Source organism: Phacochoerus africanus, chromosome 1, assembly GCF_016906955.1.
Source record: "Phacochoerus africanus isolate WHEZ1 chromosome 1, ROS_Pafr_v1, whole genome shotgun sequence".
NCBI lineage: Eukaryota > Metazoa > Chordata > Mammalia > Artiodactyla > Suidae > Phacochoerus > Phacochoerus africanus.
Window position 1 is genome coordinate 220,003,288 of NC_062544.1, and position 13,615 is coordinate 220,016,902.

At 37.6% G+C, this 13,615-nt stretch overlaps 1 protein-coding gene across 1 annotated transcript in view; it reads right to left on the reverse strand.

Annotated features, from left to right (window-relative positions):
- Positions 1-6,967, reverse strand: part of STXBP5L (syntaxin binding protein 5L) — a 325,555-nt gene extending 318,588 nt beyond the window's left edge. Inside the window, 1 exon segment of the mRNA XM_047752829.1 lies at positions 6,777-6,967. Coding sequence (XP_047608785.1) covers positions 6,777-6,965 — 189 coding nt within the window. The 5' untranslated portion in view covers positions 6,966-6,967.
- Positions 6,968-13,615: the final 6,648 nt, after the last annotated feature.

A 13,615-nucleotide genomic window follows, 5' to 3' on the forward strand; every position in this document is an offset into this window, starting at 1 on the left:
CTCCATGACTATGTTTCTGATCTTACATCTATTCATCTGGAAATTATCTCTCATATGAAGATCATGATTACAAATCAATTTCCCTGTGGAAGTTACACTAGTTATCTACATGTTGACTTCACAACCATTTATAAAAACAGCTTATCAATGTTGATAAAAAGTGAATTCACTAATTTAAGAGTTTATTCAAAACTTTAGAGATTATACCATCTGGTTCTGGTGATATATTTATTTTTGTCTATTTTGTTAATTAGGTCCAGAACATCCCATATATTTGTCACTGTCAATCTAATACTTTTGAATTGTTCCCCTAAAAAGATCATTTGGAAACAAGAATGATCCTAATATCTTCCTCATAAAAACTAAAATAAACTTAATTGAATCTTTCTACAATCTTCTTTTCCATATCTTTCTAAAAAGTATATACCATGTTCCTAAAGCAGTGTCACTATTTCACTCAACAGTTTCCTTGTGTTTATGTAACACAAAATGCATTTAATAAAACATTTTCCTAAAAGATTGCTCAAAATGACATCTAATTTGCTATTAACACATCACTCTATTAGATTCCTTCCTCTCATTCATTCATTTAACAAATATTTGGCTGTCTTCTATGTGGCAGGCTTTGTTCCATGAATTGTGAGACAGTTGTGAACAAAATAAAACTCTACCTTCACAAAGTTACATTATAATAGAAACAGCAAACAAAAAGCAAACAAATGTTTAATAACAGTTGTGTTATCAAGAAAAAATGATCAGGATAAGAGTAGAGAATAAAGAGGGTAAGTGGTAGTCAATAAAGGTCTCTCTGAGAAGTTAACAGTTGAACTAGGAACTAAACGCTGTAAAGGGAAAAAGTAATACAATCATGGGGAGGGGGAGCGGGGGGACACGTCCCATGTAAAGGAAACAGCAAATGCAAAAAGCCCTGAGGCAGTAATCATGTCTGAGAAACAGCAAGAAAGCCAATGTAGCTGGTGCTGAGAAAGTAGCAGAAAACAGCTGAAAATGATGTCTTGTCAGGGGCCAAATCATTTAGACCTTTCTAAGACATAATACGACTTTTTATTTTAAGGGCTGTACCTGTGGCACATGGAAGTTCCCAGGTAGGGGTCGAATCATAGCTTCAGCTGCCAGCCTACGCCACAGCCACAGCTGTACCATATCCAAGCTGCCTTTGTGACCTACACTGCAGCTCATGGAAATATCGGATCCTTAACCCACCAAGAGGGGCCAGGGATGGAACTGCATCTTCATGTATACTAGTCAGGTTCCTTAGCACTGAATCACAATGGAACTCCTGATTTTATTTTTAAGAAAAATGAAAAGCTGTTGAAGAGTTTTGAGCATGAATGGCAGATATGATTTAAATTTTAAAAGGATTCTTCTACCTATTATGAGATGAGACTCATAATGGTGAGGTCTGAGTCAAAGCAGGGAAAACCAATAAAAGGCCATAAAACAGTAGTCCAGGCAAGAGATGTGGTGGAAGAGACATGGTCAGATGTGGAATGTATTTGTAAGGGAGAAGCAACAGAACAGTCTTTATCTTCTAAAAGTCTCTGTGTTTCCTAAGGAATTAATCATGTTGTCATTCCTAATAAGAAAAAATGAAGCATAAAAAGTACTGGATTTGAGAATCAAAGACAAGAGCATTAAACTTAGCTATATCTCTTACCAACTGGGAGATCTAAAGATACTACTTATATTCTCTAGTCTCAGATATCTTCTCAGTAAAATAAAAATACTAACACTTTCCTTGACTTATTTGTAGGACTGTTACAAAGGTCAAATGAGACCTCTTTCAGATGAAGCTTTCTAAATTTTAATTTAACCAACTTGCTAGATTAGCAAAAACTCTCCATTCTCTATGTAAAACATAGATTGACACTAATAGTTCATTAAATGCTTGAAACCAGTAAACTCTCTAGCAATAATATTCACACTCTCCTGCTCCCAGACTAATTAAGTGTGGGACAGTTAACTACAGGGATGAACATAAAATATACCTAGAAAAAATATATACATAATACACATATGTATGTTCATCTATACTTTGTATATATGTCTGTGTATATGTACACTTAGTTTATATACGTGTATGATCTGGATGAATGTGTATACATATGTGTATATATATTTATCATCCAAAATGTATTTGCTTGTTTAAATACATATACCTCAATTGACACAAGTTTCCTTCAAAAGCATATATGTCCTTATTCTACTTTAAACAAACTAAAACTGAAGGGTGCATATAATGAACTTAGGATGGTTTATGGATGAGAAGTCCACATGGAATTCTAATCATAGAATGAACACTCCACAAAAAGATATTGGTCCTTTACTGATAAGTAAACTGATGCATATTTACATGTTTTCAGCTAAAATGTCTAAGACATATGTCATTGTTAATTACTTTACACTTTACATCTCTCTTCAATTAACAAACCAACCATGTATAATGCTACTTCATAAAGTATATCAAGCACATACTATACTGGAGCTCAATATTGACTGTGCATCAGAATTTCCTGAGGGGCCTTTTTTAAAAAAATGCAAGTGCCTAGGTCCCATCCCTAGAAACTTTGATTCTCTAAGACTAGAGTGGAGCTACGAATCTTTCTTTTAGACCTGTCATGATAGGTAGTGAAGGCCCTAACAATCATAAGAAAATAAAATATAATTGTCTCTCAAAGAGTTTACAGTATAATAACGGTGACCAAAAAATCTTTTTTAACCCCAATAAGTTCTTAAATTCACACTTCAGCAGATGGTATAAGAAAACAGAGAAGTGATATCATGTGGTATTTGCCTTTTTCTGACTTACTTCACTCAGTATGAGAGTCTCTAGTTGCATCCATGTTGCTGCAAATGGCATAATTTTGTTCTTTTTTATGGCTGGGTAGTATTTCATTGTGTATATATACCACATCTTCCTGACTCAATCGCCATATATGATATCGCTTATATCTGGAATCGAATATATGGCACAAATGAACCTGTCCACAGAAAAGAAAATCATGGACTTGAAGAATAGACTTGTGGTTGCCTAGGGGGATGGGGAGGGAGTGGGATGGATTGGGAGCTTGGGGTTAATAGATGCAAATTATTGCTTTTGGAATGGATTAGCAGTAAGATCCTGCTGTGTAGCACTGAGAACTATGTCTAGTCACTTAGAATGGAGCATGATAATGGGAGAAAAAAGAATGGATACATGTATGTGTATCTGGGTCACCATGCTGTACAGTAGGAAAAAATATGTATTGGGGAAATAATTAAAAAAAAAAGAAAACAGAGAAGATGGGGAGAAAAGCTAATTCTGCCTGGGGCAGGTAGATAAGGAAGGCAGTGGTAAGATCTGTTTTCATGAAAACAGTGTCTGAACTATGAGGTAATGAAAGGTAACTGGAACTTTCCAATTATATTAAAGCTGGAAGAGGCTTATTCTAGCAAGAAGTAATAGGCTAAAAAATAACACTGAAATATGAGAAAATACAGTGCTTTCAGGGAATGCAATATATTTAGGGTATCAAGGAAATGAGGATGGAAAGGTAAACAGGTACCCCTTCTGAAAGGAACTATATACAGACCAAGTTAAACAGCCTGAAGTTTAGTGTATATAGCAGTGATTTCATATTATGTTCATGGAATTCAAGTTCAGAAAAGGCAATTCATTATTTCACAAATATCTGAACAGTATGGGCATTCAAATGCATACATACTGAGCTTAGAAGAAACTGCCCTAAGTCAATGCATTAACCTATTTTTCGCTGACCTTGAAGCAAAATTTCTTCTACCATTTCTGCGTTTTTCAACTTCTTAACAGATGTCACAGATTATAAAGATTATACTTTACTTTTTTAGGCTAGCAAATGTCCTACTACTTTTCTATGGATAAAACCATACAACAAAGCAAAATATTAAGTTTTTTATTGGCTGAATGATTTATTATAATTTATTTTCTAACTGTACTCCAATAAAGCACCATATTTGTTTGTTTTAAGAGATGTTATTTACTGGTGTTTCACCCAAGACTTTTGTTTGTAGATCATCACTGCTCTAGGGAAACCAATATAGAATTTTTAGCAGGAAAAATGATATAATTAACATAATTCAGAAAGAACCATTATTATAACAAAATGAATTGGAATAGGGTAAAACAAGAGGTAAGAAAATCAATTACAAATTGTAGAACAAGCAAGAAAATATGATGGAATAAACAAGTACTAGAGATAGTGAAAAGGGAATAAATTGTAGAGATACTAAGGAAATAGAATAGATAGGAACCGATGACCAGTCAAATAATATAGAGGAAAATGGTTTCCAAAAGAGCAGATTCTAGATTTATACTTTAATTTTGTCCATGTTGAAAAGATAGAAGTACTCAGAACATACTCAAAACAGGATGTTCTTTGCACATTTAACCAGTGAGTCCAAACAAATTCCTCATTTGAGAAACAGTTTTAATATTGGAATTTCCTTAATCCATCTTTACATATTTTACTATAGTCTAAGTAACCTGAAGTCATATAACCACTTTTTTGGTCCACACCCATAACATATAGAAGTTCCCAGGCCAAGTATCAAATCCAAGCTGCAGGCGCAACCTATGTTACAGCTGCAGCAACAATGGATCTTAAACCAACTGCACCTGGCCAGGGATTGAACCCATGCCTCAGCAGCAACCCAACGTCAGATCCTTAACCCAATGTACCACAGAAAGAACTCCAAACTACTTTGGAAAATTAACTATATTCCTATCCAAAGATGTCATAGTACTTTCTTCATTTAGTGAAATTAATACTGTTAGTGTTCAACTCATATAGCTATCTATCCCATAATTTCTTTGAAAATTGTTACCTAATATTTTATACCCCACTGGTTACAGTCATTCCACCAAGAACATGGTGATTTTAAAACTTTGACAATAATATAAATATGTATTTCACTGCCTTTTCCAACTTAGACCTTGCCTTCACCTAATTGTCTTTTTTGATCTTCCCAAAAACCATCTTAGGTAAGGAGAGCAGAAATACGTATTACTATACTACAGATGAGAAAATCAAGTCAAAAGGCAGAACAATGGCTTATCAAATACTATATGGCTGGCAAGTGGCAGAGGTTTAAATAAAATGCAAATTTTGTTTCCTAGGCCAGTACTCTTCCTACCATGCCATCTGTTTTTGAAGTAGAACATATTTAACTTCTGCCACTCTGCATGACTACCTCTTGCCTGAATAAATAGGAAGGTGACTATATATCCCATTTTCCTCTGTTGCATTCACCCACTTCCCTGGAAATGTTTTGCTTTAAACCTTTCTCTACCAGCTTTTTAACCTCAATAGCCCAATGCCATTCTGTTTCAGAAGTTTATCTTTTCTACATCAATTTTACCTCTACTAAAACTCTCCTGCATTACCATCACATTTATGAACTGAGAGAATTTGGAAATTTTTTCACAGTCTTGGAATGGTAATAGTAATACATCAAAGATTGGAGAATTCGGGTATAATTCCCCTGCTTAGCAGTTCAAATTTGGCCTCCAGGACCCTTTCACATACTTGCCTCATGACCACTATTAAGCTCCTCCCTAATCTAACAAAATAACTATTATTTCAAAGTTAGGACAAAATTGCATACAACTTTGTGTATAAAATTGTACTGTACACAAACTTCACAAAGTAGATTAGGATTAAATCTGTTTAACATAATTCTAAATAAGCTCATTTTTATGTAAACTAATTTATAATATTTTAATAATTATAGTGTTTTTATACTGACACTACTGGGAACTGAGACTAAGGCAATAATTGAAACTTATCCCATTACACATAATTTGTTTGCTACAAAAATAATTTTATCAATTTCAAAAAAATTTATGTTGAAGTACTAAAAAATTTAACAAATTTCTGTGATTTCAAAAATTTACTATTTCTTCTCATGTATTTAAATACACTTATAAAATTATATTCATCTGCATCATATGAACAACTTGGTAACTTTTTTTTATTGCACATGACAGGTCAAAAGCACATTCCTAGACTGCCCTCCAAAAAAGGACAATAAAAATTATAAATCAGTTTATGTCAGAAAATATAGCAATATCTCTATATATTAACACAAAACTTGTTTCGTAAATTCTCATCTCTCCCCATGAGAAACTCTTTCTTTTGATTATTAGAATTTCAACATTAAAGTATAATTACCTAAAGTTTCTTCACTAAACCAGAATATAGGTTATTTTGAGTTTTTATAAGCATTACAAGTATTAAGCCCACAGTATTTGTTTATTAAGAAGTTAAGAATCTGTCATGTTTTTATTCAGAATTTTAAATGACATTAGATCTTTTTAAATGAATATATTCATCTGGCTGTTATCTACTTAATTCTAGCAACATCTTAATAGTTTAATCATTTTATACTGAACGGTGAAATGAAATTAGTTTCTCTGAATGACAGCATGGGATTAACCAGAATGATAATCCTCTCCTTCCACTTACTACTTATACAGAAATATTACACTAAAAGGGTATTGGGCCTTATTATCTTGCAAATTCTACTGTTTACATTTGCTTATTTCCCTCCTAAACTACCATTGCTTTTTAAGTTGATACTGAAGTTGATACCCAGAATATTTTTATTAATTCAAACTGCATCAGACTCTCTAATACTAGTATCTCAACAATTTCAGGTCCCTAGAGAGTGTGTTCTAATTCTTTCCTCACAGTGGTAAAAGAAAGAAATAATAAGATTTAAGCCAATTCAAAACTTACCTTACATATCTGGAAATAGTCTGAAGTCAGGGTTTCCTGAATCTCCTCTCTGAGAACCCCTGCAGTCCCTCCTGGATGCACCGAACCACTTCCAGCTCCACCACCACTGTTACTGCCACTGCTGCTACCACTGCCAGGGGAGGAGGCAGTTAAGCCATCCAAAACTTTTCGGAAATTAAATTTCTTCATTTTAAAAACTGTTGAGAATTTAAAGGAAAGGGACTTAACACAAGGAATTATACGTAGGTTTAAGTGTTTAGCTTTTCATCAGTCATGGCGCTAACCAGTCCTCCTTTCAGGAGCACTGGTTTTAAATGAGTAAAAAAAAAGAAAAAGCAAAAAAAAGAAAAAGCGGGGGGGGGGGAAATCAGCCTTCATTTTGTCAAATTTAATTCTAAAAAGAATATCCTTCAAAAATAAAAATAAAACACAGTTCCAAAAGCAGCATTATTTCCTCCACATACCTCAAATTTTCAAGGGCTTTATCCCCAGCTGTAGCTACGCTTTATCAGCACTGGGGTAAAAATAAAAGGCAGTGTCATCATCGTCATTAGCATTATATCATCATTATTATACAACCAAGCCAGAGTCCAACAGACCAAGACTGTCTTTCTTTAAAGCGGGCTTTCCTCCTAAAGGTTGAGCTCAGAGTATTTTATTTTCAGAAAAATGGGGGCGGGGGGGGTTATTTACTCTGCCACCACCTTCCGGGCTCTTTCCCATCATCTTCAAAGCTCCCTTTTTCTCAATAGGACATACAGGGGGTGGGTGTTAGGCCTTTTGCCATTCCCCACCCGGAACATCTCGGACCCCAAAGCTTCTGCGGGTGACCCACAGGAACAGCCAACAGGAGGGCGAGCGGCGGCGCCAACTGCCTCGGCTTCTCTCTCTGCCTCCCCCTTCCCTCCCCACGTCTCTGGCCTCCCTCCCTCCTCTCCCTCCTAACCCCCCCGCCCTGCTCTGCCCGCAGCCGCCGCCGCACTCGCCCGCCAGTCCGTCCGCTCTCCCCGCAGCACGGCGGCGGCTCTTGGGGGACGTAAGGCAGTGGACGGCTGCGGCCCGGGTCCCTCCTCAGCCTGCTAGGCGAGCATTGCCACGGCTCCCCTGGTCCCTCCCCGGGCCGAGCGCCTAGGCGCGGGGCTCTTGCCCGCGGGCGCGCGAACACACAAACATCCTCACGCACACATTCGCGCGCCAGTCGGAGCACACACAAACACCCTCACGCGGGCGCTCACGCGCACAGACACACACAGGTGTGAGGGAGCCGCGGCTGGACGGCGGCGGCGGCGTCCCAGAGGGGTGACTATCCGACTCCCGACTTAAGCACCTTTCTCAGCCGCCAAGAGCCGCCAGCCAGCCCGGAAAGCTGAGGGTGCCGAGGGAGGCGGGCTCGCAGGCGTCGGTCCGGCCCGGCTCCGGCCGCTTCACCAGTCCTTCTGGTCCCCGCGCCCGGCGCTCTCCGAGGTCCTAACAGAGCAGACAGACACCACCGCAGGCTCCGCCTTCCCGCCGTGGGAGGCAAGCCCCGCCCCCGAACCGCCCCTCGCCCGCCCCGCCCCTCCTTCCCCGGCCGCTAGGGGCCTTGGAAAGGGGCGGAGAGCCCCGGGACGTCAAAGGGCGGGAGTAGTCTCCGCTCCAATCCTAGGCTCCGAAGGGCCAAGTTCCACGGTCGCAAGGCGAGGAAGAAATTTGGGGATAGGTCGAAGAAAGAGCCAATGAAGGGGGGAGGGGAAAATTTAGAAAGGTAGGTGAAATATTTGATTGACAGCGGTATTGGCCAGTATGCTCCGGGCCGTACTTTGGGGGCTGTAATTGGCGCTACCTGTTGAAGGACGCGGGTGTGAATCAATAGAATCCCAGGAAGCGTGCGAACTTGGGCGCCTAGAGTCTAAGGCTGACGGAAGGGTTTCTCTAGGTCTGACTCTGGACATCATTGTGAACTGTTTTGCCATTTATCACCTCTGAGCCTCTTCCCACTTTCCAGGTACATATACCGGGCTCTCCTCAGCCCCGATCTATTTGTTTAATGGTTTAACGGGTCACATCTGCCAGATGGAATTGTATTTCAATACAATTTTGAAGTATATAGCTTTCCGGATCCTAAGGAATGAATCATTCACCTTGTTCTAATACGTAGACTTCCCCCCAATTTCATAGATTCAAAAAAAATCTTTAAGAAACATTTTTTCTCACTTGTAAACCATGTCAAGAATATATTTAAAGCTTTCTCTATGAGTCACAACAATCATTTTGAAAGATGCACTATTCAGTGCAGGATTTTTTTTTTTTTTTTTAACAGGATCAGGATGAGAAGATGTGGTTCTGAGCCCTGACTTGCTACTGAATTGGATGAATTTGGACTTTGATTTCTTTATCTGTGAAAATGTAAGGCAGCTCAGGGGACCATACCCAGCTGTAGACGTCAGTGCAACGGAGCTCATAAATAATCATGCCATATATTTACATTTTAGAGATTTTCTAAGATAACCTCTAATTTTCTTTTTCTTTCTTTTTTCCCTTGGTTTTTTTGTTTCTTTTACTTTTTTTTTTTTTTTCAAGAAAAAGATGGAAGAGATGAGGGCGTGGAAGGGGAGACCTGGAATGGAATTATCCAAGGTCACATAGCAAGGAAATGGCAGAGAGGTAATAGAGCCCGGTTTTTGGATCAAAGCCCATCTTCTCTTTTTCACATTATTAGTACTGTTTTACTCCTTTGGAGACCTTGGGAAGATCCCCAGTACTGCCTGGTAGTTTCTCATTGCCACAACTAGATGGTAACACTCTTGAAGTCAGACATGTTATTGTATATTTCTCCTATCTTATTCAGTACCTGACACTATGTTTCACATATAAAAGGAGCTTAAAAGTTTTGGAACAATTGGTTTATTTACATTTATTTATTTATTTATTTATTTATTTATTTATTTATTTGGCTATGTCCTCTGCATGTGGAAGTTCCTGGGGCAGAGATCAAACCTGAGCCCCAGCTGTGACAATGCTGGGTCCTTAACTGCTAGGCCACCAGGGGGCTCAACAATAGGTTAGTTAATAATTATTAGTAAAAAATTTAGGAAATGGTACCCAGTTATATCTAGTTTTGGAGGGGTATAAATAGGAGTGAAACAAATGCCATGTCTGATGTAAACAAGATTTTGGTAGGGTTCCAAATTCAGTATAGGATCCTAACATTATGTATCTGTCTTTATTCTGCTATTTCACTTTTTCTTTTCTTCTTCCTAGCCAATTTCACCTCTAAGCATGGGTGCCTATTGAGGCTAAAGAGTTTGTTTTCCTCTTTTTTTACGTCTTAACTTTTCTTTTAAAAAGGGATGGGAGCAGGATTGCTCTAACTCTATGAGAAGTAGGCATTGTCTACAGTAATGGATTTAGGTATCCTCCTTTCCTTCATCAGAAAATCTTTTGGCAAATCCTTAATTTTCAAATAAAGGAAAACGAGCCTATAGCCAATGATGGTTTGGCCTTTTGACGAGAATGAAGAAACAAGATATTCCAATTCAGCAAAGTGAAATGTAATGTTTGCAAGAAAACCCTTTAAACCACTTGTCACTAACACTGTACTGAATACCAAACTAGGCAGTGGTTTTATTCCAAAAATTATGGGAGAACTGAGAATGAAAAAACACACAAAACAGATTGACAAGGACTCTGCTTGAAGACCTGGAGGGAATTCATTGGCCCTTCTTGTTTTAAAAAGAGGTGACAGAGTAGATATCCCTTCAGATGGGACAATAAATAGGAAAGGGAAGTGGAAGAAAATTCATCAGAACATATAAATGTTTCCAAACAAATATTAGAAGCCTGAAAATACGATTAGAATGGAGAGACTAACTCGGAGACTATATTAAATATCCTTCTTCCTCCATAGTATATAGAAAGCACTGCATAATATATATAGTGAATTTTATTTTGAATAAATAACAGCAAGTAAAAATGTTCACATAATTACTGTCTCAGAGAGAGAGAGACATTGTGGACAAAGGATATTGTGATGCCAATTTACAAACTGTGCAAAGGATAGAAATGAGCAAGAGATAGGGTGCATTATGTATACGAGGAGATGGCATAAACGTTTATAGCCTAAAAATACTACTAGATGAGAGAAGCACATTGAAATATCTACGGAAGCAAATTCCATCTTAAATTAATTAAAGATAAATAAGATGTTATTCTATTAACTGTTGACTGAAAAAAAAATGTGCAATGTAAGAGTTGTGAGTTAAGTTTTATTTGGGGCAAAATGAGGACTATAGCCCAGGAGGCTGTGCTTTAGAGAGCTCTGAGAAACTGCTCCAAAGAGGTAGGGGAGAAAAGTCAATATATATATGATTTTGGTGAAGGGGGAGGTACATGCAGTCAAGAGCACATTTTGCAGAAGATTGCTGCTAGTCTTGTGAAGGTTCTTGCTGGTCACAAAGAGCAAATGTCACCATGAAGGATTTTGTGCTTTTCCAGATAAGAGGAGATACAAGATTGGGGCTCATAAAATCTTCTCCTGAAAATATCTATCAAAAGACTTGTTCTTCCAGTTTTCCAGAGCACAGAGTGCCTCACTCCTGATCTCCACCCTGAATTCTTTCAGGGGGTGTTGAAGGTCAGCAGCTACAGTGGCTCATGATTTAATCCTTGTAGAGGTATATGGCAGTGCCAGTCTCCAGTTGGCAAAACCATCTGGTAAAGGGAATGATACAGGACTATGAAATATGCTTTATAAAATACTCAAGGGAACTTTGGAACTGAGTCCAATAATAAAATTGTAGAGCTTTGTTCACTCAACTACAAATTAGAAGAATACTTCATGAGAGGAGTTTCTGATAAGCTATGATGTCTTCCTAAAATAACAAGTTTGAAAAACTACGAGAAAGAAAAATAGCCTAAGCTTGGCCCTTGGAGCAAAATTATCAAATCATTTAAACAATCGAATACATTTGGAAAGATTTTTAGGATATATGTTTAAAATACACTGCAACTCACTTTATGTGATCTTGGCTCCAAGCCAGAAATGAAACTAACAGCTGCTGCTTTTCCACACCCCCAAGTAATCAAATAATTGTAGAAAAAATGTATGTGTGTGGCACTTCACACAGAGAAGATTTACTAAACTGCCTAGGCTTGGAGAAAACTAGGCCAATTGACAAAACACACATAAATGATTCATCACGTATAAAGATAATAAGGTCTATTAGTTATTTAGCACCTGTATGCCAGACAATAAACTATGAACAAACGTCTTTTTCAACTAATCCTTATCCTAACTCCATGAGGATAGATATTGCCCCATTTTACAGGTAAGGAAATTTGAGACTTAAAAACATTTGAGAAATTCACCCAATCACTTAGGTTGATACCCCAGGCTTCAAATATAAGGCTAATTTCTGAGATCATGCTCTTAATCACTGCCCTATTACTAATTAGAGAATTAAATACGAATTGGAACAAGAAAAAGTTGGGGGTCAGATCCTCTGAAAGGTGAATATATATATATATTAGTTTGCCAGGGCTGCCGTAACAAAATACTACAAACTGTGGCTCAAAACAATAGAAACTAATTATCACACAGTTCTAGAGGCAGGTTTGATTTCCTTTGAGGCCTTTCTCCTTCGCTTGTATATGAACTTCCTTCCTCACATGGTCTTTCTTCTGCGGTGTGAATCCCTGGTGTCTCAGTGTGTCCAAATTTCCTTTTATAGGGACATCAGTCGGATTAGATTAAGGCCCACCCTAATGGCCTCATTTTAACTTAATCTCTTAAAGAGGCACTTTCTTCAAATACAGTCATATTCTGAGGTACCAGATGTTATGGCCTCAATATGTGAATTTATAGGTAGTGGGGATACAATTCAGCCCATACTAATATGACAATCACATTCCAAATTCTTTGAGGAAAGCATCTACTTTGACCTGGAACTATGTAAACATTTTACATTAGTTTCTCATTTAAATCTCAGAATAGTCCATGTATGGTAGCTATTGGTAACTCTATGGGTGAGAAAAAGGAAGCAAAGAAGGGTTAAGTAGTGCGCCCAATATTATACATTAGTAGTTATGAAATAGGAATTTGGATTCCTATAATTCATATTCCAAAGTTCTTTCCTCATGAGAAAATGTAGCTTTCTCCAAAGGTAGCTTTCTTTGCAGAAAGAAAAGAAATCCCATTATATGGATATTTGATATCAGAAAAGGAAATTATTACCATATATAAATATTAGGATAAATGGACAGAATAGGAGAAAAAAAGGGAAACTATATATGCCGAGTTTGGATACTAGACCTAGAAAGACATTTGAGAGTTGAAGGGAGTGAGAACTAGCAGCAGAGAATATTTTGAATGGCGAGCTAAAGAAGGTTCTTACTTCACAAGAAATCGGGATAATTTGAAATATATTAAGAGTCCCAGGGGAGTATCCCACCAAAAATAGAAGAAAATCAGTTATTCAATAATTGATTAGACATTGCTAAGAGAGGCTGTGGTCTCAGGAATGTCATAACAGCTGGAAAGGGAAAACTGGGTGGAGGGAGGGTGATGACATGATTATGAGGCTGGCAATTATTTACATTAGCAAATGTGAACATTTCCAATCTGCTTACTTGAGATACTGGATTTTGAACTGAGCAACCTAATTTATCACCCATTTCTGACTGCTCAATCAAGTTATAGCACCATTCTTTGGTATTTGCCAGTCTAGGAGTTAGAATTTCATTAAGAGGACACAGTTGGAAAACAGGTTCCACCTATAGCCTTTATGGCAAAATTTTCAAAAGGATTTCCTTCCTAAATTGTCATCTGACTTTTTTCTGACACTATTATACATCCTTTAGGA